The 23,707-nt window shown below is 42.7% G+C and overlaps 1 protein-coding gene across 8 annotated transcripts in view; it reads right to left on the bottom strand.

Annotated features, from left to right (window-relative positions):
• BIRC6 (baculoviral IAP repeat containing 6) overlaps positions 1-23,707 on the bottom strand; it is a 255,529-nt gene that overhangs the window by 207,075 nt on the left and 24,747 nt on the right. For all 8 annotated transcript variants that reach the window (XR_009867792.1, XM_062209232.1, XM_062209225.1 and 5 more), the window contains exons 2-3: positions 7,152-7,333; positions 4,640-4,777 (exon numbers count right to left, since the gene is read on the bottom strand). Coding sequence is in view for 7 of the 8 variants with exons in the window: in XM_062209232.1 (XP_062065216.1) it covers positions 4,640-4,777; positions 7,152-7,333 (320 nt within the window). In the remaining variant the exon portion in view is untranslated. The remainder of the gene's footprint in view (positions 1-4,639; positions 4,778-7,151; positions 7,334-23,707) is intronic.

The following is a 23,707-nucleotide window of genomic DNA, read 5'->3' as shown; positions in this document are numbered from 1 at the left end:
GAGCCTCTCTCTCTCTGTGTGACTCTGACTTTCAAATAAAAATAATCTTTAAAAAAAAAAAAAAAGCCCCTGAAACTTTTCTTTCCTACACTGATCTTTTTTTAATATTTATTTATTTACTTATTTATTTGAAATTCAGAGTTACAAGAGAGGTCTTCCATCCACTGGTTCACTCCCCAAGTGGCTGCAATTGCCAGGACTGAGTCAGGTCGAACCAGGAGCTTCATCCTGGTCTCCCACATGGGTAATAGGGGCCCAAACACTTGGGCCATTTTCCACATTTCTCAGACACATTAGGAGGGAGCTAGATCAGAACTGGAACAGCTGGGACAAGAATCAGCACCTGTAAGGAATGCCAGCATCACAGGTGGCTGCTTTCCCTCTATGCCACATTGTCTGAGATTCATACCACTATAAAAGACTTGAAAGACACAGGGGTAATCAAATAATCGCATCTACACATAACAGGTTTGTGTGGCCTGTGCAGAAGAATATAAAAGGATCTGGAAGGACTTTGGATAGTAACCATGAGCGGGTGATTTCAATTGCAGCTGCTGTTCTGGATGAGGTATCTATTGAAACAAATCAACAAATCCCCTGATAGCTGGGTCAGGATAGTCCCCTCAAGGTTAACAAGTTGCTACAACTTGTAACACCAACCATTCATAAAAATATGCAAAGCTTGATGGGTCAAATTGGATTCTGGAGCCAGCATGTAGCTTATGTGAAGTGCTTCCTTGAACCCAATTATCAAGTAAGCTATTAGGCCACCAATTCTGAGTAAGGTGCAGACCAAGCAGCAGCTCTGCAAGAGATCCAGACAACGCTGCAAGGCATCTTGACACTTTTACCTTACAAGCACACCCAATGATACCGACTTGTCCATAGCAAAATTATGCTCTAAGGACAATCACCCAAGGATAACTGTTTTCTTTTTTGAGAAACAGCAGCTGGCTGGCTTCTCACTGGTCTCAGAGATTCATACCCATCCATGAAACAAACATCATGCAATGAGAGCTTTCCACCATGTCCCAAGTGTTACTGACAGACCAAACCACATTAATGGGAACAGGTAGTAAGTATCCTTCATCACGTGTTTCAGAAGAGATCAATCTCAAGGCAGGGTTTTGGCACAGCAGTTAAGCTGCCAGCTGGGAGGCCAGCGTTGTGGAATAGCAGATAAAATCACCACCAATGCAATGCCACCATCCCTTGAGGGGGCTCGTTTGTGAGTCCTGGCTGCTCCACTTCTGATCCAGTTCCCTGTTAATGCGCCTAGAAAAGCAGTGAAAAATGCCCCAAGGAGTTGAGCCCCTGCCACTCTTGTAGGAAAACCAGGTGAAGTTCCTGGCTTCAAATTGATGCAGCCCTGGCCACTGCAGCCACTTGGGGAGTAAATCATCAGATGGAAGACACCTCTCCCCCCCCACCACCTGCCTGCCTGTCTCTGCAACTCTTTCACATAAATCAATCTTTAAAAAAATAATAAATGATGCCACTTGGGACACTCACATCCCTTATGAATGCCTGAGTTCAAGTCCCCGCAAGACAAGAAGTTAGGTCCCTGTTATCCACATAGGTGACCTGGATTGAGTTCTGAGCTCCCAGCTTTAGGCACAGCCCGGTCCTGGCTATGGCAGACATGTTAGGGAATGAGGCAGCAGATGGGAACGGTCTATTTCTGTCTCTCTCTGCCTTTCTGATAGAATAACAGATAAAAGAGATGGGTCCTGAGAAGCCCAAAAGGCAGATGCTGAATAAACGAGTAGCTCAGACTTCCATAATACCCACACCCACTACAATGCCTCCTCATTCCACAGAGACCCTCAGAGGAAACCCCCAAACAAGAAAACCTGAGGGAGAAATGCATGGCGACAGAAACAGAAGCTATGCACAGGCCCACTGACATGAACTTCCCCGCACCAAACTTACAGGTTACAGCTGCTGAACACTGCCTCATCATCCGACAGCTCTTTCCAAAGCTGAACTACCAATAATGACACCATTTCTCAGAGGGTAAAGCCAGGAATCTAACGGCAAGTTGATTATATCAGATTCCTCCAGTCACAGACTGGGCAGCACATATGCATCTTAGGTATGCATTTACATGTTCTGTTCCCAAAGTTTCTGCCTTAACATCATACCACTGCCTGTGGACTAACAAGATGCCCTTTTTTTTTCAACTTTTATTTAATAAATATAAATTTCCAAAGTACAACTTTTGAATTATAGCGGCTTTCCCCCATAACCTCCCTCCCACCCGCAACCATCCCATCTCCCACTCTCTCTTCCATCCCATTCTTCATCACGATTCATTTTCAATTATCTTTATATACAGAAGATCAACTTAGTATATACTATGTAAAGATTTCAACAGACTGCACCCACAAAGACACACAAAGTATAGAGTACTGTTTGAGTAGTAGTTTTACCGTTAATTCACGCAGTACAACACATTAAGGACAGAGGTCCTACATAGGGAGCAGGTGCACAGTGATTCCCATTGTTGATTTAACAATTGACACTCTTATTTATAGCGTCAGTAATCACCTGAGGCTCTTGTCATGAGCTGCCAAGGCTATGGAAGCCTCTTAAGTTCACCAACTCCGACCTTATTTAGACAAGGCCATAATCAAACTGGAAGTTCTCTCCTCCCTTCAGAGAAAGGAACTGCCTTCTTTGATGGCCCGTTCTTTCCACTGGCATCTCACTCACAGAGATAACAAGATGCCTTAATGCACCACCCTGATATTCTTTTTGTTTGTTTGTTTACAATTTGTGTATTCATTTGAAAGGCAGAGCTACAGAGAGAACAGGAGAAACAGAGCTCTTCCGTCTGCTGGTTCATTCCCCAAATGGCCACAATGGCAAGAGCTGGAGCCAGGAACTTCTTCTGGGTCTCCCAAGTGGGTGTAGGGAATCAAGCACTTGGGCCATCCTCTGCTGCTCTCCCAGGCCATTAGCAGGGAGCTATATCGAAAGTGGAGCAGGGACTCAAACCACTGCCCAGAAGGGATGCCAGAGTCACAGGCAGCAACCTAACCCACTGCACCACAGTGTTGGCCTCACATCATCATGATATTCTAGTCACCTTTGCCTCTCACCACAGAAAGAATTTCAAAGCAAAAATAAAAATGTAGCAAAGGGTTTTTGGCTATGGAATCCATTGGTCTTACCATAAGGTAAGGTGAGGAAGCACCTTTTCCTCCAGACATCCTACTCATGTAGAATAGAAGTAACTTCAAAGAAAGCACAAAGGGCCAGCATTGTGGCACAGCAGGTAAGGCTACCACCTGAGATGCCAGCATTCACTGTGGGTGCCAGTTCATGTCCCAGCTGCTCCGCTTCTGATCCAGCTCCTTGTTAATGGCCTGGGAAAAGCAACAGCAAGTAGCCCCAAGTGTTTGGGCCCCTACCAACAACACAGGAGACTGGATGAAAACTGGTTTCAGCCTGGCCCACCCCTGGGCACTGCAGCCGTCTGGGGAGTCAATCAGTGGATCGAAGATCTCTCTCTCTATAACTCTGACTTTTAAATAAATAATCTTTAAAAACAAAACAAAAAGCACAACATGATTCAATTTCCAAAGATACTGCATTCTCTTTCAAGCTCATAATCTAAAAAAGAAGCATCTTTCCTCAGCCTCCCAACCAAAACAGGGCGTTGAGGCATTAACGAAGATTTAGAGAAGCCTCAGGAAACACAGTGAGTAAAACAGGTCCCATAAGCTAAGTTAAACTTGAGTTAGAAAGATTTTCAGTGGCTAACATTGTGATGCAGCAGGTTAATCCACGGCTTGTGGTGCCAGTATCCCATATGGGAGCGCCAATTAACGTCCTAACTGCTCCACTTCGAATTCAGCTTTTAGCTAATGTGTTTCGGAAGGCAGCAGAGGATGACACAGTGTCTGGGCCACTGCCAGACACGTGAGAGACCTAGATGGAGTTTCTGACACCAGGCTTCAGTATGGCCCATCCCTAGCTGATGCAGCCATTTGGAGAAATGAACCAGCAGACAGATCTCTGTGTCTCTGCCTTCCCCTTTCCTTCTCTCCGTGTGTGTGTGTGTGTGTGTGTGTCTCAGCTGCTCTGCCTTTCAGGTAATCTTAAAAAAAAAAAAAAAAAAAAAAAAGTTTCGGGGGCAGGTACCTGGGTTAACAGATAAGATGCCCATATCCCAGATCAAAGTGCATGGGTTCAATTCCCAGGTCCAGCTCCCCATTCCAGCTTCCTGCCACTGAGATACTGAGAGAGAGCAGGTGATGGACACTCCTGTAGATGGATTCCTGCCACCCACACAGGAGACTTCAATTGGGTTCCTGGCTCCCAGTTTTGGCCTGGTCATTGCAGGCATTTGGAGAGAACCACTGGATCACAACGCACAGGTTCTCTCCTCTTCTCCCTCCCTCCCTTTCCCTCGCTCCCCTCTTTCCCCTATACACACAAATGCAATCTGGCTCTCAAATCAAAAATTAAAAAAAGTTTCAAGTTTGAGATGACTTGAAAGCACATTTTATTTTTTACAGGAGAGAAAAAAATCTAGAATTAGAACATTTCCAAGGGAAGGGGGAACAAAAAGTTAAGATGAAGTTAACTCTTGTATTATAAACCCAGATAAGGTAATCTTTTGACTTCTTACCTTAGCAACTTTGTGGTTTGCTGCAGTCTCATGAGATGTATTTTTTAAACCATCTTTGAGCTGTGTGATGAACAAATCGTAACCCTCCGTACTAGAAATATCTACCTTTTCTAAACATGCTGATAAGAGCTGCTGTGCCTAAATAAAAAAGATGACAAAAATTAAACACAAGAAAGGTATAATCATATCTCGTCCAGATATCTTAATTTGTAATGACTATGATTGGCACCATACTAAGCTTACCTACTCCTCTGACTTTTTAAAAAGTAAATACAGGGGCCGGTGCTGTGGCGCCAGCATCCCATACGGGCACCGATTTGAGTCCTGGCTGCTCCATTTCTGATCCCGCTCTGCACCCATGTGGGAGACCTGGAAGAAGTTCCTAGCTCCTGGCTGCAGATCAGCGCAGCTCTGGCTGTTGAAACCATCTGGGGAGTGAACCAGTTGATGGAAGACCTCTCTCTGCCTCCGCTTCTCTGCAAACTCTTTCAAATAAATAAATCTTAAAAAAAAAAAAAAAAAAAAAAGAGGGGCCGGTGCTGTGGTGCAGAAGGCTAAAGCCCTGGCCTGAGGCACCAGCATCCCTGTTTTGGTCCCGGCTGCTCCTCCTCTTCCGATCCAGCTCTCTGCTGTAGCCTGGCATAGCAGTAGAAGATGGCCCAAGTCCTTGGGCCCCTGCACCCACATGGGAGACCTGGAAGAAGCCCTGGCTCCTGGCTTTAGATCGGCGCAGCTCTGGCTGTTGGCGGCCATCTGGGGAGTGAACCAGCGGATGGAAGACTTCTCTCTCTTTCTCTACCTCTCCCTGTAACTCTTTCAAATAAATAAAATAAATCTTTAAAAAAAAAAAAAAAAAAAGAGGAAATATTACTGAGGGCCAGCATTGTGACATAATGGGCTAAGCCACAAATGCTGGCATCCCATATGGGTACCAGTCCTGGCTACTCCACTTCCATTCCAACTCCCTGCTAATGCACCAGGGAAAGCAGAAAACATCCCAAGTCCTTGGTTCCCTGCACCCACATGGGAGATCTGCATGAAGCTCCTGGCTCCTGGCTTCAGCTTGGTCCAGCCCTGGTCACTGCAGCCATTTGAGGAGTGAACCAGCTCTCTCTATCTCTCTTTCTCTTTCTCTGAAATTCTGCCTTTCAAATATATAAAATAAATCTTGGGGGAAAAAAATCTAATTAATCAAATAATGATTTAACAGTCTATTATAAAACTGAATGAGATAAAACAATGTACTCCATGTATTACCACAGAAAAGTTTCAATTTAGTGGTTACTATAAATCACATGAAAACTGAAAAACATACAACAATGAGCAAAAACAAAACAGGTAAAAAAAAATTTCAGGAGATAAATATAAAGTCTGCATTGAGTTCTCAATACTCAAACTGTGCAAAGCCCTAAGAGGAGACGTTCAAAGTCACTATGTAATACAAGCCTTTTGCACTGTTACCCACATGTTTAACATGAACTACCTTAAAATAAATATATGATTGATATAAGTAAAAATACATCTACATTGATCAAATCAATCCTAGAGTCCCATACTTTAGAGAGTGGTGACAGACTGATGTGATGCAGTAAAGGATGCCTGGGATTGTAGAAGATCCACAAACACCATTACATGAACAACAGAGTTGGAATTATTTAAGAAAAAAGACAAAATCATCAGTAGAAATCTTAGCAAACAAGGTGGGGGAGGAGGTAGAAGCTACCTCAATATATATATAGCATGACAATCAGTGTAGCAGAAAAATACTAACTTGAGAATTAATAAATACTCAAATAGTTCACTGTAATTCTTCGGTTCTTTGTAAAAGATGTACATAGCTTAATTTGTATGTTTTAAATTTTATGTTTTGAATACATCATATCCTTTATTAAGACATCAGTTAGTCTACATATATCTATGTATTTTTTTAACCCTACTGCCTGGTCTATATTTCTTATATTAGGAGAGAAAAATTGTTTCAAGTAAGTAGAACTAGTATTTGTCTATCCTAAGATTTTAGACATGCCCCCAGATTCAGGTATTCTGATGACAAAAACATAGCTTCTGCATTTTTGGAAATCAAACTTTTAGCAACATATTTTCAATAGTAATATGTAACAGACTACTGTTACATGACACTCAATATGAAATATAACTAGATATATGTGGTATCTTGGAGAGAAAAAAGCCCATCCAAAGAGAAAATTGTAAACCAAAATACTTAAAGGTACTACACTTAAAATGTATACATTAACACTTTATATGTCCTAAAGATGGGAAATAGGAGGACTTGAAAAATTTGTGCAAAAGAGGAATTAAAAGTTAAGATTATTTTGATGCAATAAAAATTTGAAATAAATGTATAATATGCATTCTGTACAAACTTTATGAAGATCCCTCCTACACTACGATGGTTTATCAACTAATCATATCATTCTGTCAAATGCAAAACAATAATCAACAATCTGAGACTGTATGAAATAGAATACAGTGGTACCTTCTGTCAACTTACCTCCGTAACTGGTAATTCAAGCTGAACCACATCATCCTGCTTTGCAACTGGAGTCTGCAGAGCAGTGTCTAACAACAAGATCCCATTGAGGTCTTTCCTACAGCCTACTGCATAATCATCCACAAACACAACTTTATCCACAGCAGAAATATATTGACATTTCACCTGTCCTCCTGGTTTAGCTGTCAAAAGAAAAAAAAAAAATCAGAGCAACAGTTTAATACCAATTAAAAATAAATCTTTAAATAGAAACTAAATACAATGCACACACACTTGGGCAGGATCCTAGACTAGGAAAAATCACTCTAAAGGAAATTCTGACAATTGACTAAAATGGAACATATACTATGAAGTATCAGTGTGAAGTCATCAAAATCTGAGGGGTTAACACTCAGTCCAGAGGTTAAGACGCAGGTTAAAATGCCCACATACCATAAAAAAGAGCTATGTGCAATACCCAGCTCTGGCTGACTCCAGCTTCCTGTAATGTAGATCATGAGAAGCAGTAGTGATGGCTCAAGTAATTGGATTCCTACCACCCACGTGGAAGACCTGGTTTGAGTTCCTGGCTCTCAGCCCAAGTATTTTATCTTTTTTTTTTTTTTTTTAAGATTATTTATATGAAAGGCAGAGTGACAGAGACAGAAGGGGAGGGGGAGACGGAGAGAGAGAAAAAGAGAGAGAGAGAATATCTTCCATCCACTGGCTCACTCTAAATGGCCACAACAGCAAGAGCTGTGCCAATCTGAATCCAGGAGCCAGGAACAGCATCAAAGTCTCCCAAGGGGGCAGCAGGGGCCCAAGCACTTGGGCCATGTTTCACTGCCTTCACAGAAGCACCATGAAGAAGCTGGATTAGAAGCAGAGCACCTGGGACTCCAGCCAATGGTCTAATATAGGATGCTTCTGACGCAAGCAGTAGCTTAACCCAGTGCTCCTCAACATCAGCTCCAGTCTCTTAAGTTTTTAAAACAAAACTTAAAAACTTGACGACTATATTGCTGTTAAAAAAGAGAGAATAACTATTTGTAGAAATGAACACAAATATTATGGGGCAAAGGAACATGATATATGGAACCTACTCCCAAAGAGGACAAAAGTAGCATGCATATGCATGGGAGAATAACCAAATGTGGTATAAAATTGGTAGAACTGGTAGAACTGAATAAAGGGTATAGGGAAGTTCTTTGTCCCATACTACTCTTGCAAAATTATTTCAAAATTAAAGCGTAAGACAAAACTATTAAAGTAAATACTTTTCACTATTTTTGTTGTTCTTTTTTTGTTTTTGCAAAACACAATCAGCATAGATTGTTGCTGGAAAATTATCTCACAAGTTCCTGAGAGCTTTATACATGAGATGAAATGATGGAAAATACTTTTTATAATCAAACTTGCAAGAACAAGTAAAGAAAGACTCTAGTTTAACCACCACTAGGAAGACATAGTCAGCTATCACTGAATATCACGGTTCCCTGATCAGAAGGATACTGGGGGGGCGGGGAGGGAGGGTTAGCCTTGTCATTAAAACAGCTGTGTCCCACATTGGAGTGTCTAGGTTTGATTCCTGGCTCTAGCTCCTAACTCCTGTTTCCAGCAATGCAAACTCTAATAAAAGACAGCAGGGCTGTCAAGCAACATGTGGAGAGACCTGGATTGAGCTACCAGCTCTTAATTTAAAAACTTTTTTAGAAAATAAGAATATTTTTAATGGAGAGCCAGTGAATACATCAACCATAAAATTGCAAAGGTGATTTTAAGTAAGCCTTTTTTTTTTTTTTTTTTTTTTTTTTTTAATTTGAAAGGCAGAGTTGCAGAGACAGAGATCTTCCATCCACTGTTTTACTGCCCTAAACAGCCACGTCAAAGCCAGGAGTCTGGATCTCCATCTGGGTGTCCCACACGGGAGCAGGGGCCCAAACATTCGGACCATCTTCCACTGATTTCTGAGGCACATTAGCAGGAAGTTAGATCAGAAGTGGAGCAGCCGGGACTTGAACCACTCCCATAGAGGAAGGTGTTCCACTTCAGAAAAGAGCTCCTTGCTAATGCACCATGTGTGAGCACTGGGCAAACACTATGGCATAGTAGGCTAAGCCTCTGCCTGCAGCGCCGATATACCATATGGGCACCAGTTTGTGTCCCAGCTGCTCCTCTGCTCCACTTCCCATCCAGCTCTCTGCTAAGGCCTGCACTCATGTGGGAGACCAAGAAGTTGTTCCTGGCTCCTTGCTTCAGGTCAGCTCAGCTGTGGCTATTGCAGCCATTTGGGGAGTGAACTAGCAGATGGAAATCTCTCTGTCTCTCCCTCTCTCTGTAACTCTGCCTCTCAAATAAATAAGTAAATCTTTTAAACAGTTAAAAAAAAAAAAAATGATGTGAGTGCTTGGACCCCTCCACCTACGTGGAAGACCCAAATGGAATTCCAGGCTCCTGGCTTTACCCTGGCCCAACTCCAACCATTGTAGCCATTTGGCAAGTGAACCAGCATGTGTAAGATTTATCTCTATTTCTACTTTCTCTCTGTAACTTTCAAATAAATTTTTTTAAAAAGCTTTACCAGGTATGTATAAAATATGAGAAATTCCAGGGTTTTTGTATGAGTTGCCACGTTACCCTAGGATACCATATGATGTCACTAGAGATTCCTCAAAAGAATGTGACAGAAAAACAGTCAACAATGTTTTTCTGAACTTCTTGAATTATGTAATACTGGTGCTCAAAATACTGGGCAATAATAACCGTGCTGCTGACAACTTCTTAGAAGTCGTTCCTGTCCATATGGCAGCCTACAACAGAACACTGTTCACTCGGTTGAATCCACTTTCCATTTCTAACTGAGGTAGGGAAAATCATTCTTTTTTTTTTTTTTTACAGGCAGAGTGGATAGTGAGAGAGAGAGACAGAGAGAAAGGTCTTCCTTTTTGCCGTTGGTTCACTCCCCAATGGCCACTGCGGCAGGTGCACCACGCTGATCTGAAGCCAGGAGCCAGGTGCTTCTCCTGGTCTCCCATGGGGTGCAGGGCCCAAGGACTTGAGCCATCCTCCAGTGCCCTCCCGGGCCACAGCAGAGAGCTGGACTGGAAGAGGAGCAACCGGGACAGAATCTGGTGCTCCAACCGGAACTAGAACCCATGGTGCCGGCACCGCAGGCGGAGGATTAGTCTATTGAGCCACGGCGCCGGCTGGGAAAATTATTCTTAAGCACTGAGTGCTATAAGTGCACAGAAGCAGAGGAGGGTTGGGGGAGGGCATTAGGAAACTAAAGTCAACCACAACCCTGAAGATTTTATTTATTTCTTTGAGAGGTATAGTTACAGAGAGAGGGACAGACAGAAAGGTCTTCCATCTGTTGATTCACTCCCCAGATGGCTGCAACGGCCGGAGCTGAGCCAATCCGAAGCCAGGAGCCAGGAGCTTCCATGCGGGTGCAGGGGCCCGGGCACTTAGGCCATCTTCAACTACTTTCTTAGGATATAGCAGAGAGCTGGATCAGAAGAGGAACAGCTGAAACTTGAACTGGAGCCCATAACGGATTCTGGCACTGCAGGCAGAGGCTTAGCCCACTACACCACAGCACCAGATCCCTGAAAGTTCTTAAAATCTCCTATTAACTAATCACATTTAGAAAGAATCTATTTCCAATTAAGGCCATAGTTCAAAGTACTATATGGACACGAATCTGGGATAAGATTATCCAACTCATTAAAGACCCATTCTCTGAATCTTTTTTTGAAAGAGGTTTAATATAGTCTGATAACACACTCAATATGAAATTTAATGATCTGATTCCTGTGAAGTAAAATTATCCTGCAAAGAACAAAGAATATTTTGTAAAACTTTTTACCTTTTTACATGCTTTTCCTTATTTAACAAACAAGTTCAGGGCAAAAATTCTCTAATTTCAGTTAAAAATGAAATCCATGTGGGGCAGGCATTTTTCATGTAAGTTGAGACACCGCTTAGGGTAAGTACATCCCACATCAGTGACTGGTCTGAGTCCAAATTACCACACTTCCAATCCACTTCTTGTTAATGAACACTCTGAGAGGCAGCAGACTCAAGTACTGTGCTCCTGCCACCCATATGGGGATGCCCAGGTTGGGTTCAGGACCTTGGCTTTGGCCTAGCCCAGATCTAACAGTGGCCAGCATTTAGGAAATAAACCTGCAAATGGATGATATCTATCTTTATGTATGTGTATGAGTGTATGCGCCTCTGCCTGTCAAATAAAAATGGAACAAAATTTTTTTTAAAAGAAGAAATCTGGGGGCTAGAGTTTTGGTATAGTGGGTAAAGCTGCCACCTTCAATGCTAGAAACCCAGATGGGTGTTGGTTCAACTCTTGGCTGCTCCACTTCTGATCCAGCTCCCTGCTAATGCACCTGGGAAAGCAGCGGAAGAGGGCCCAATTGCTTGGGTCCCTGAACCCATGTGGGAGACTTGAATGAAGCTCCTGCCTCCTAGCTTTGGCCTGGCCCAGCCCCAGCTATTATGGCCATTTGGGGAATAAACAAGCAGATAGAAGCTCAATCTCTCCTCATCCCCTCTAATTCTTTCAAATAAGTAAGTCTTTAAAAAAATAATAATAAAAATAACAGAAGAAATCCATGTGTGCTTAAGTCTGACCCGAAATTGAGTATTTACACAGCAAAAGATACACCTATTTAACAAGAAGGTAAATTTCAACTTTTTTTATACACAAGAATCATAATTTTGAGCCGGCGCCGTGGCTCACTAGGCTAATCCTCGCCTTGCGGTGCCGGCACACCGGGTTCTAGTCCCGGTCGGGGCACCGGATTCTGTCCTGGTTGCCCCTCTTCCAAACCAGCTCTCTGCTGTGGCCAGGGAGTGCAGTGGAGGATGGCCCAAGTGCTTGGGCCCTGCACCCGCATGGGAGACCAGGAGAAGCACCTGGCTCCTGCCATCGATCAGCGCGGTGCGCTGGCCGCGGTGCGCCAGCCGCGGCGGCCATTGGAGGGTGAACCAACGGCAAAAGGAAGACCTTTCTCAGTCTCTCTCTGTCCACTCTGCCTGTCAAAAAAAAAAAAAAAAAATCATAATTTTAAGAATACAACTTTCCGTTAAAGAGAACAAGTAGGGACTGGCATTGTGGTATAGCAGATAAAGCCACCACCTGCAATGCCACCATCCCCTATGAGTTCCGGCTGCTCTATTTCCAATCCAGCTCCCTGCTAGTGGGCTAGGAAAAGCAATGGAAGGTAGCCCAAATATTTGGGCCCCTGCCACCCATGTAGAAGACCTGGATGAAACTCTTGGCAGCCATCTGGGAAGTGAACCAGCAGATGGAAGATCTCTGTCTGTCTCTTCCTCTTTCTTTGTATCTCTGACTTACAAATAAGCCTTCAAAAAAAGAGAGAACAAGTAACCGAGAGACCTATATTGGAGGTTAACTTTGTCACTCAACAGAAAATGTCCTTTGAGTCTCATACACTGTTATCTCTTAGCCCACTTTCCCTCTGTTTCTTTTGTTCATGGTTTGGTAGCGTTACTATTCAACAATGTCAATAAATTTTAATGCTGCAAATAACATAAAACAAATGTAACTTACAACCCCTATTTCAACTAAATATTCCAGACTTACATCTTAAAAAATTAAATCCTACCTTGACACATTAACTACTTTCTTTTTTCTTTTTTTGACAGGCAGAGTTAGACAGTGAGAGAGAGAAAGAGACAGAGAGACAGAGAGAAAAGTCTTCCTTCCATTGGTTCGCCCCCCAAATGGCTGCTACGGCTGGCACTGTGCCGACCCTAAGCCAGGAGCCAGGTGCTTCCTCCTGGTCTCCCGTGCGGGTCTAGGCGCCCAATCACTTGGGCCATCCTCCACTGCCTTCCCGGGCCACAGCAGAGAGCTGGACTGGAAGAGGAGCAACCGGGACAGAATCCAGCGCTCCGACCGGGAATGGAACCCGGGTGCCAGCGTCGCAGGCGAAGGATTAGCCAAGTGAGCCACGGCGCCAGCTGAAAATATATTTCTTCAAGAAAGTTAAGGGGCTGGTGTTGTGGCATAGTGGGTAAAGCCACTGCCTGCAGTGCCAGCATCCCATATGGGCGCAGGTTCGAGTCCCGCTGCCCCACTTCTGATCCAGCTCTCTGCTATGGCCTGAGAAAGCAGTAGAAGATGGCCCAAGTCCTTGGGCCCCTGCACCCACGTGGGAGACCCGGAAGAAGCTCCAGCCTCCTGGCTTCGGATCGGCACAGCTCCAACCATTGCGGCCAACTGGGGAGTGAACCAGCGGATGGAAGACCTCTCTCTCTCTGCCTCTCCTTCTTTCTCTGTGTAATGCTTTCAAATAAATAAATAAATCTTTAAAAAAAAACCAAACAAACGAACATTAAGCTCTGTTTAGCTAACATTATTAGATTTTCAAGGGAAGTTGGCATAAAAAAGTTACTTTTAGTTTTTAAATGGGGGGGGGGGCAGCATGAGGGAGATTTCTTGCACATTTCCTAAACCTGTTAGAATTTTTAAACTGACAAAGTTCAGAAATGCTCAAGTACCAAATTTTAATGAAGGAAAAACTGGTATATCCTCTATCTTCTTCAGAGGTCAGCAAACTTCTTCTGAAAAGGGTCAGATAACAATTACTTTAGGCTGTGAGAGCTACATCGCCTCGCACAACTACTCAACTCTGCCGCTGTCGTGTATGAGCAGTCAGGCAAATGTAAATAAGCGGTGCGGCTATCTTCCAATAACCCTTGCTGTACTGACAGAAGCAGGAAGCAACAGCCTGAGAGCCACAGCAGTGGCAGGCCACACTTGGCAAACTCATGACTAACACTGCTGATTTGCATTGGTGCAAGTTTTCTTCTGTAGGAAGGAGAATCTTCACAAAAACAAGTTAAAAATTCATAGACACAATTCAGACTGGAGTCAAGATGGCAGAACAGGGAGGGAGCTTACTGCTCTAGTATAGGGGAAGATAGTTTAAAAAAAAGTGGAGAGACCACAGTCTCAGGGGACAGTTAGGGAGAAAACAGCAGAGGACACCTCACACCAATTAGAGGGACACTGTGGACATAGGGTGTGGATGCACACAGCTCAGAGCCTCAGCACCCGCTTTTCAGTGAAGTGAGACCACACTGGAGTAGCCCAAGACACTGGCGATAAAGCTGCAGGAAGAGCCTGGCAGGAGTCCAGCCTGGAGCCCTGTGGGGGACAGTGTACCTGCCAACCTAGAGAGAAAAATAAAGAGGGGATGTGTTTCTCTCTCCCCAACCACCCAACAACAGTGTCCTGTAACTAGCCAAGAGAGAGCGGGTACCATTTTGGACATACACAACAACTGTGCCAGTTTGTTTCCATGTACCCAGCAACCAGCCAAGCAGAGACGTCTTGAGTCTGGCTGAGAGAATTGACAGGGGGCTGGGAGCTCGTGACTGTGAGAGCACTGTGTGCCAGGACTGTGAAAACACTGTGGTTGCATGGGAGGGTGCAGGGTATGGATAGGATTTTTGATAGTCAATGCTGGTGGCTCCACACACTTGTGGCTCCATGAAACCTTGGTGAGGGTCACTGTTCCCAGATCCATGTTCACATCAAGGACTGCACAGATCCTTTGTGTGGTTCCTGTGGCAGCACAGATGAAAACTGTACCCACTCAAGCTAGCGCCCAGGCTTTGTCTCCTTTACAGAGGAGGTGAGCATGAGACCATGCCAACAGAAACGAACAAATGACCCACTGATTAAAAAAAAAAGAAAGATTTACCATGCCGAACTTAGGAGTCACCTTAGACAATCCTCACACTGAAGAACTGAATAGTTCCCTGACTAGACCCAGACCACACCTCTGAGTATTCACTGAAAGAGCAGACACTCCATTAAGTCACAGAGGCCCAGTTCAAAGATAAAAGCCATCACAGAGAGAGGAAAAAAAAATTGACAAGTATATCCAGAAATGCCTAATAATAAATACAGCAATTCAACAAACAAGAATACAGAAGATAACATGATGCCCCTAAAAGAACAAGACACTTCAATTCTAGACTGTGAAGATGAAGAGATTGACAAAATGCCAGAAATGGAATTCAAAACTTGATCGTAGGATAACTTAGAAGTAATCAGAAGCACAAGTACTTGGGTCCTGCACCCCATGGGAGACCAGGAGAAGCACCTGGCTCCTGCCATCGGAACAGCGCGGTGCGCCGGCCGCAGCGCGGTACCGCAGCGGCCATTGGAGGGTGAACCAACGGCAAAAGGAAGACCTTTCTCTCTGTCTCTCTCTCTCACTGTCCACTCTGCCTGTCAAAAAAAAAAAAAAAGAGAGAAGTAATCAGAAGCAGGGGCTGGTGCCGTGGCTCACTTGGCTAATCCTTCGCCTGTGGCACCAGCATCCCATATGGGCGCCGGGTTTTAGTCCCGGGTGCTCCTCTTCCAGTCCAGCTCTCTGCTGTGGCCCGGGAAGGCAGTGGAGGATGGCCCAAGTGATTGGGCGCCTAGACCCGCACGGGAGACCAGGAGGAAGCACCTGGCTCCTGGCTTAGGGTCGGCACAGTGCCAGCCGTAGCAGCCATTTGGGGGGCGAACCAACAGAAGGTCGACCTTTCTCTGTCTCTCTCTCTCTCTCTCTCACTGTCTAACTCTACCTGTCAAATAAGTTAAAAAAAAAAAAAAGTAATCAGAAGCAAATCTAAGAACTAATGAAATTGTAAATGACATGAAAGAAAATTTCTCCCATGAAATTGAGATTTTTAAGGAAAAATCAAAATGAAATATTGGAAATGAAGAATTCAATAGATCAAATAAAAAAATGCAGTGGAAAGCCTTAACAATAGACTCAGTGAAACAGAAGAAAATTTAAAAGACAAATCACTAGAAAGTTTACATTCAGACCCCCAGACACACACACCAAAAAAAAAAAAAAAAAAAAAGAGGAAGAAATTAGAAAACTAAAAGACAGTGTTGAGGATCTATGGCATTATGGGATACTATCAAACAACCCAATTATGGGTCTTTAGGAGTTCCTGAAGGTATGGAAAGAGAGAATGGACTAGAAGGCCTTTTTAGTGAAATAATTACAGAAAACTTGCCTAACTTAGAGAAAGGGATATCCAAGCACAGGAAGTTTCACTATGACAAATTGTAGTCAAACTCTCCACAGTAAAACATAAAGAAAAGATTCTAAAATGTGCACAACAGAAACGCCAGACTACTTTCAGAGGATCTCCAGGCCAGCGCTGCGGCTCACTTAGCTAATCCTCCGCCTGTGGCGCTGGCACCCCAGGTTCTAGTCCCAGTCGGGGTGCCAGATTCTGTCCCGGTTGTTCCTCTTCCAGGCCAGCTCTCTGCTATGGCCCAGGAAGGCAGTGGAGGATGGCCCAAGTACTTGGGCCCTGCACCCTCATGGGAGACCAGGAGAAGCACCTGGCTCCTGGCTTCAGATCAGCGCGGTGTGCCAGCCACAGCAGCCATTGTGGGGTGAACCAAGGGTAAAGGAAGACCTTTCTCTCTGTCTCGCTCTCTCACTGTCCACTCTGGCTGTCAAAAAATAAATAAATAAATAATAAAATAAAACAGAGGATCTCCAACTAGACTCACAGAGGACCTCAAACCCTGCAGGCTAAGAGAGAATAGCAAGATATATTCCAAGTCTTAAGAGAAAAAAACTGTCAACCCAGAATACTGTACCCTGCAAAGCTCTCATTTATGAAGGTCAAACAAAGACCTTCCATAACTAACAGAAATTCAAAGAATTTGTCACCACTCGTCCTGCCCTACGAAAGATGTTTAAGGGTGTGCTACATACAGAAACACAGAAACCTGCTTCATCACTACGAAAAAAAAATAAAGGCAGAAAATCTCCCAGAGAAAGTACAAAGGAAATCCAAAGTAAACAATAGGAATATTTATGGGGAAATGGCAGGGCCACATCATTACTTATCAACAGTTACCTTGAAGGTAAATAGCCTCAGCTCTACAGTTAAAAGATACAGACAGGCTGAATGGATTAAAAAACAAAACCCATTATTTGTTTTCTACAAGAAATATATCTCACTAACAAAGATGCATGCAGACTGAAAGTGAAAAGATGGAAAAAGATATTCCATGACAACAGAAACTGAAAAAGAGCTGGTGTAACCAACCTAATATCAGACAAAATAGACTTTAACACAAAAACTGTTAAAAGAGACAAAGAAGAGCATTATGCAATGATTAAGGGGTCAATTCAAAGGGAAGATGTGACCACAATAAATGCATATGTACCTAATTACAGGGCACCTGGCTATTTAAAAGAAATGTTAAGAGATCTAAAGGGAGACATAGACTCCAATACAATAGTACTGGGGGATTCAATACCCCACTTTCAGCAACGGACAGATCCACCAGAGAAAATCAGCAAGGAAACAACAGAACTAACACTATATACCAAATGAACCTAACAGATATCTACAGAACTTTTCATTTTACAGATGCAAAATATACACTGTTCTCACGGAACTTTCTCTAGAATAAACCACATGCTAGGCTATAAAGCAAGTCTCAGCAAACTCAAAAAGCTCACACCACGCATATTCTCTGACCACAATGAAATCAAGCTGAAAATCAACAACTCAAGAATCTGTAAAATATATGTAAACACATGGAGACTGAACAACACATTCCTGAATGAACAGTGAGTTATTAAAGAAATCAAAAAAATTTTAGAAATGAATAAAGACAACAATACAACATATCAAAAAATGGGAGGGGGAAAGGGCTGTGGCATATCGGGTAAAGCTACTGCCTGCAGTGTCGGCATGCCATATGGGCACCAGTTCGAGTCTTGGCTGCTCCACTACTGATTCAACTTTCTGATATGGCCTGGAAAAGCAGTGGAGAATGGCCCAAGTCCTTAGGACCCTGCACTCAGGTGAAAGACCCAGAAGAAGCTCCTGGTTTAAAATTAGAGAAGAAATAAACAAAATTGAAACAAAACAAACAAAAAAAAAATTACAAAAGATCAGTGAAACGAAAAGATAGTTTCTTGAGAAAATAAACAAACTTAACATACCATGGGTCCAACTAACCAAAAAAAAAGAAAAAAGGAGGGAGATATCAATAAAATTAGAGATGAAAAAGGAAATGTAACAACAGACACCACAGAAATAAGAATCAGCATCAGCAATTACTACAAAGAACTGTATGCCAACAAATCGGGAGACCTAAAAGAAATGGATAGATTCCTGCACACATACAACCTTCCTAAATTGAGCCATGAAGACACAGAAAACTTAAACAGACCAATAACCAAGATGGAAATTGAATCAGTAATAAAGACCCTCCCAACAAAGAAAAGCCCAGGACTGGATGGTTTCACTGAATTCTACCAAACATTTAAAGAAGAACTAACTCCAATTCTTCTCAAGCTATTCAAAACTCAAAAATACAACACCCTTTCATGATGAAAACTTTAAGCAAACTGGATATAGAAGGAACATTTCTCAACACAATCAAGAGAATTTATGACAAACCCACAACCAGCATCATATTGAATTGGGAAAAGTTGGAAGCAATCCCACTGAGATTCAGAACCAGAAAAGAATGCCCACTCTCACCATTGCTATTCAACAGTCCTGGAAGTTTTAGCCAGAGCCATTAGGCAAGAAAAAGAAATCAAAGGGATACAAATTGGGAAGGAGGAAGTCAAACTATCCCGATTTGCAAATGACATGATTCTCTCATCCAAGTACTAACCAGGCCTGACCCTGCTTAGCTTCCAAGATCAGATGAGACTGGGTGCATTCAGGGTGGTATGGCCATAGACAATGACATTATTCTATACATAGTGGATCCAAAAGACTCCACTAAGAGACTATTGGAACTCATAGAATAGTTTGGTGAAGTGGCAGGATATAAATTCAACACAGAAAAATCAATAGCCTTTGTATACACAGACAACCTGAATGTTGAGAAAGAACTTCTAAAATTAATCCCATTCATAATAGCTTTTAAAAATACTTTGGAATAAATTTAACCAAGGATATCAAAGATCTCTATGATGACAATTATACAACATTAAAAAAAAAAAAAGACACAACAAATGGAAAAATCTTCCATGTTCATGGAGTGGAAGAATCAATATCATCAAAATGTCCATACTACCAAAAGCAATTTACAGATTCAATGTGATTCCAATCAAAATACCAAGGATATTCTTCTCAGATACAGAAAAAATTATGCTGAAATCCATATAGAAACACAGGAGACACCGAATAGCTAAAGCAATCTTACACAACAAAAACAAAGCAAGAGGTATCATAATACCAGATTTCAAGACATACTACAAGGCAGTTATAATCAAAACAGCCTGGTACGGGTATAAAAACAGATGGATAGACCAATGGAACAGAATAGAAATACCAGAAATCAACCCATGCTTCTACAACCAACTTATTTTTTTTTTTACAAAGGAGCTAAAATCAATCCCTGGAGCAAGAACAGTCTCTTTAACAAAGGGTACTGGCAAAACTTAACCTCCACATGAAGAAGTTTGAAGCAAGACCCTAACCTTACACCTTACACAAAAATCTACTCAAAATGGTTTAAATATCTAAATCTATGACCCAACATCATCAAATTAATAGAGAACATTGGGGAAACCTGCAAGATTTGGCACAGGCCAAGATTTCTTGGAAAAGACCCCAGGGACACAGGCAATCAGTCCAAATTGACAAATGGGATTATATCAAACTGAGAAGCTTCTGTACTGGAATAGAAACACTCAGCAAAGTGAAGAGGCAACTGACAAAATGGGAGAAAGTATTTGCGAACTATGCAACTGATAAAGGATTAATAACCAGAATATATAAAAATATCAAGAAACTCAACAACAACAACAAAAAAAACCCAGTTAAGAAATGGGCAAAAGACTTAAATAGGCATTTCTCAAAAGAGGCAATCCAAATGGCCAACAGACACATGAAAAAATGCTCAGGATCAGCAGTCAGGGAAATCCAAATCAAAACTGCAATGAGGTTTCACCTCACGCCTCTTAGAATGGCCTTCATACAGAAATCAACAAACAACAAATGCCAGAGAGGATGTGGGGGAATGGGTACCCTAATCCACTGCTGGTAGGAATGTAAACTGGTACCGCCACTATGGAAGACAGTATGAAGATACCTCAGAAACTTGAATAAAGAGCTACCATATGACCCAGCCATCCCACTCCTGGGAATTCACCGAAGGGAAATGAAATCAGCATATGAAAGAGTTATCTGTACCCCCATGTTTACTGCAGCTCAATTCACAATATGGAATCAACTCAAATGTCAACTGAAGACTAGATAAAGAAATTATGGGATATATACACCATAAAATACTTCTCAGTGGTAAAAAAAAAAAAAAAAAAAAAAAGGCAATCCTTTTATTTGCAACAAAATGGATGAAACTGGAAAACATCGTATTTAGTGAAACAAGCCAGTCCCAAAAGTATACCGTATGTTCTCCCTGATCTGTGAATACTAATAGAGCACCTAAAAGACAGTCTATAGAAGTGAAATTAACACTTTGAGATGCAATGACTTTGAACAGCCCTTGTCTTGACTGTTGAGGAACAGTTTTTTTTCCCCATAAAATTTGTTGACCACTTTACTTAGTATAGAGTTAACTGTATATGTATGAAGTTAGTTGAAAATAGATCTTGGGGCCGTCGTTGTGGCACAGCGGGTTAACGCCCTGGCCTGAAGCGCCGGCATCCCATATGGGCGCCGGTTAGAGACCCGGCTGCTCCTCTTCCGATCCAGCTCTCTGCTGTGGCCTGGGAAGGCAGTAGAAGATGGCCCAAGTCCATGTGTCCCTGCACCCACATGAGAGACCCAGAGGAAGCTCCTGGTTCCTGACTTCAGATCAGCGCAGCTCTGGCCGTTGTGGCCAACTGGGGGGTGAACCAGAAGATGGAAGACACCTCTCTCTCTCTCTCTCTGCCTCTCCTCTCTATGTGTAACTCTGACTTTCAAGTAAAATAAATAAATCTTGAAAAAAAAAATAGATCTTAGTAAAAAATAAGAATGGGAATAGGAGAGGGAGGAGGAAGAGGGGTGAAAGTGTGGGTGGGAGGTCAGGTATGCTAGGAATTATCACTATAATCATCAAGTTATATTTATGGAAAGTATGAACTTGATATTTCTTAAGTAAAAATTTTCTGGGGAAAAAATAGTTATCAATCTGTAAAAACAAAAAAATTCACAGACACAATAAACTGCAGAAAACTAAGAAACTAACAAATCTTGAAAGCCATCAGAAAATAATGATACATTATTTATAGGGATGCAGTGATTACACACATGTATCATTAAAATCCAAAGGACTTATTAGGCAGTGGGACACTTACTAATCACTGAAAAAAAATTCTATCCCTTGGGGACTGGCACTGAGGTGCACCAGGTCAAGCCACCACCTGCAACACCAGAATCTCATCCTGGAGTGCCAATTCAAGTCCTGCTGCCCTGATTCCAATCCAGCTCCTTGCCAAAGCAATTGGGAAGGCAGAAGATGATGGCCCAAATACCCGGGAACCTTCCTCCCATGTGTGAGACCAGGATGGAGTTCCTGGCTCCTGACTTCAGCCTGACCCAGCCCCAGCCACTACAGCCATTTATTTGCAGAGTGAACAAGATGGAAGATATCTTGATCTCAATCTCTCTGCCTGCCTGTCTCTCTGTCTCTGTCTCTCTCTCTTTGTTGTACTGTCTTTCAAATAAATAATTTTTTAAAAATTTCTATATTCAGCAAAAATATCCCTGAGGGATGAAAGTAAAATACATTCTCATACAAGTGAGTATTAAAGGGAAATTTTGCCAGCAAAACTACTCAAAATGAATTCCAAAAGGAAGTTCGCCCAAGAGAAAGGAGATTAATAAGAAGAGAAGAAAACAGAAATCGTAAATATAACCAATGATTCTTCAAATCAGTTCTTTAAAATATATTTAACAGCTGGAAGCAAAAATTATTACACTGTCTATTGGGGTTTTCAATGTATGCAAACAAAACACCTGTAACATAAGGGTGGAGAAGGCATCTTTCTGACATCAAGTGATGAAATACTCATTAAAGGCATACTGTGGGGGCCTGCACTGTGGCGCAGCTTATTAAATCAGCACCTACAATGGCAGCATCCCACATGAGCACCAGGTCCAGGCCTCACTTCTGATCCTGCTCCTTGCTGATCCACCTGGGAAGTAGCAGAAAATGGCTCAAGTGCTTGAGACCCTGCCACCTAAGTCATAGATCTGGATGGACTTCCAGGCTCCTGCATTCGTTTGACCTGCCCCAATCAGGGCCATTGTAGTCATTTGGGGTGCAAACCAATGAATGGAAGACCAACTTCTCTGTCTCTCTCTGCTCTCCCTTTCCTAACTCTTCCTTCCAATTTTTTTTTTTAAAGAAAGACTCTGAAAAGTTAAACACATATAATCTTTCGAGTAAGTACTAAAAATAAATTATGATCAAAAACACAACCGATAAAGCAACTAAAAAATCATTCACCTAGAAACAGAAATTCAAGGAAAAATACTTAAATCAAAAACATCAATAATTAATATAAATGGAATAAATATGCCAACTGAAAGACACTGTCACAACATACTCTCTAGCTCTCTCTCTCTTACACACACACACACACACACAGAGGCCCATCCTATGATGCTTATAGGAAACTCTTAATCTTCTAAAAAGGCAAAATTAAAAGTATGGGGAGGGGCTGACACTATGGTGCAGCAGGTTAAAGCCCCAGCCAACAGCGCCAGCATTCCATGTGGGCGCTGATTGGAGTCCCATCTGCTCCACTTCCGATTCAGCTCCCTGCAAATGGCCTGGAAAAGCAGTGGAGGATGGGCCAAGTCCTTGGGTCCCTGCACCCACGTGGGAGACCCAGAAGAAACTCCTGGCTCCTGTCTTTGGATCAGCTCAGCTTGAGCTATGGCAGCCATTTGAGGAGTGAACCAGCGGATGGAAGATCTCTCTCTCTTTCAATCTCTCTCTCTCTCTTCCTCTCCCTCTCTCCCCCTCTCTCATACTCACTCTCTTTAGCTCTTTCAAAATAAATAAAAATAATTTTTAAAAGTATGGGGGAAAGATATACAATGCCAATGTCAAAGATACACAATGCCAATGTCAATATCATACAGAGATCCTAACAAAGAAAATTTTCCAGGAATAAAAGAGAATACTGGCCGGCGCCGTGGCTCAATAGGCTAATCCTCCGCCTGTGGCGCCGGCACACTGGGTTCTAGTCCCAGTCGGGGCACCGGATTCTGTCCCGGTTGCCCCTCTTCCAGGCTAGCTCTCTGCTGTGGCCCGGGAGTGCAGTGGAGGATGGCCCAAGTGCTTGGGCCCTGCACCCCATGGGAGACCAGGAGAAGCACCTGGCTCCTGCCTCCAGATCAGCACGATGCACCGGCCGCAGAGCACCAGCGGCGGCAGCCATTGGAGGGTGAACCAACGAAAAAGGAAGACCTGTCTCTCTGTCTCTCTCTCTCACTGTCCACTCTGCCTGTCAAAAAAAAAAAAGAGAGAGAGAATATTATCTGATGATAAAATGATCAACTCACAA

This window comes from Lepus europaeus, chromosome 13, assembly GCF_033115175.1.
Source record: "Lepus europaeus isolate LE1 chromosome 13, mLepTim1.pri, whole genome shotgun sequence".
In the NCBI taxonomy this organism is placed as follows: domain Eukaryota; kingdom Metazoa; phylum Chordata; class Mammalia; order Lagomorpha; family Leporidae; genus Lepus; species Lepus europaeus.
Note: the sequence above shows the minus strand (reverse complement) of the source record. Positions and strands in the feature narration are given on the sequence as shown.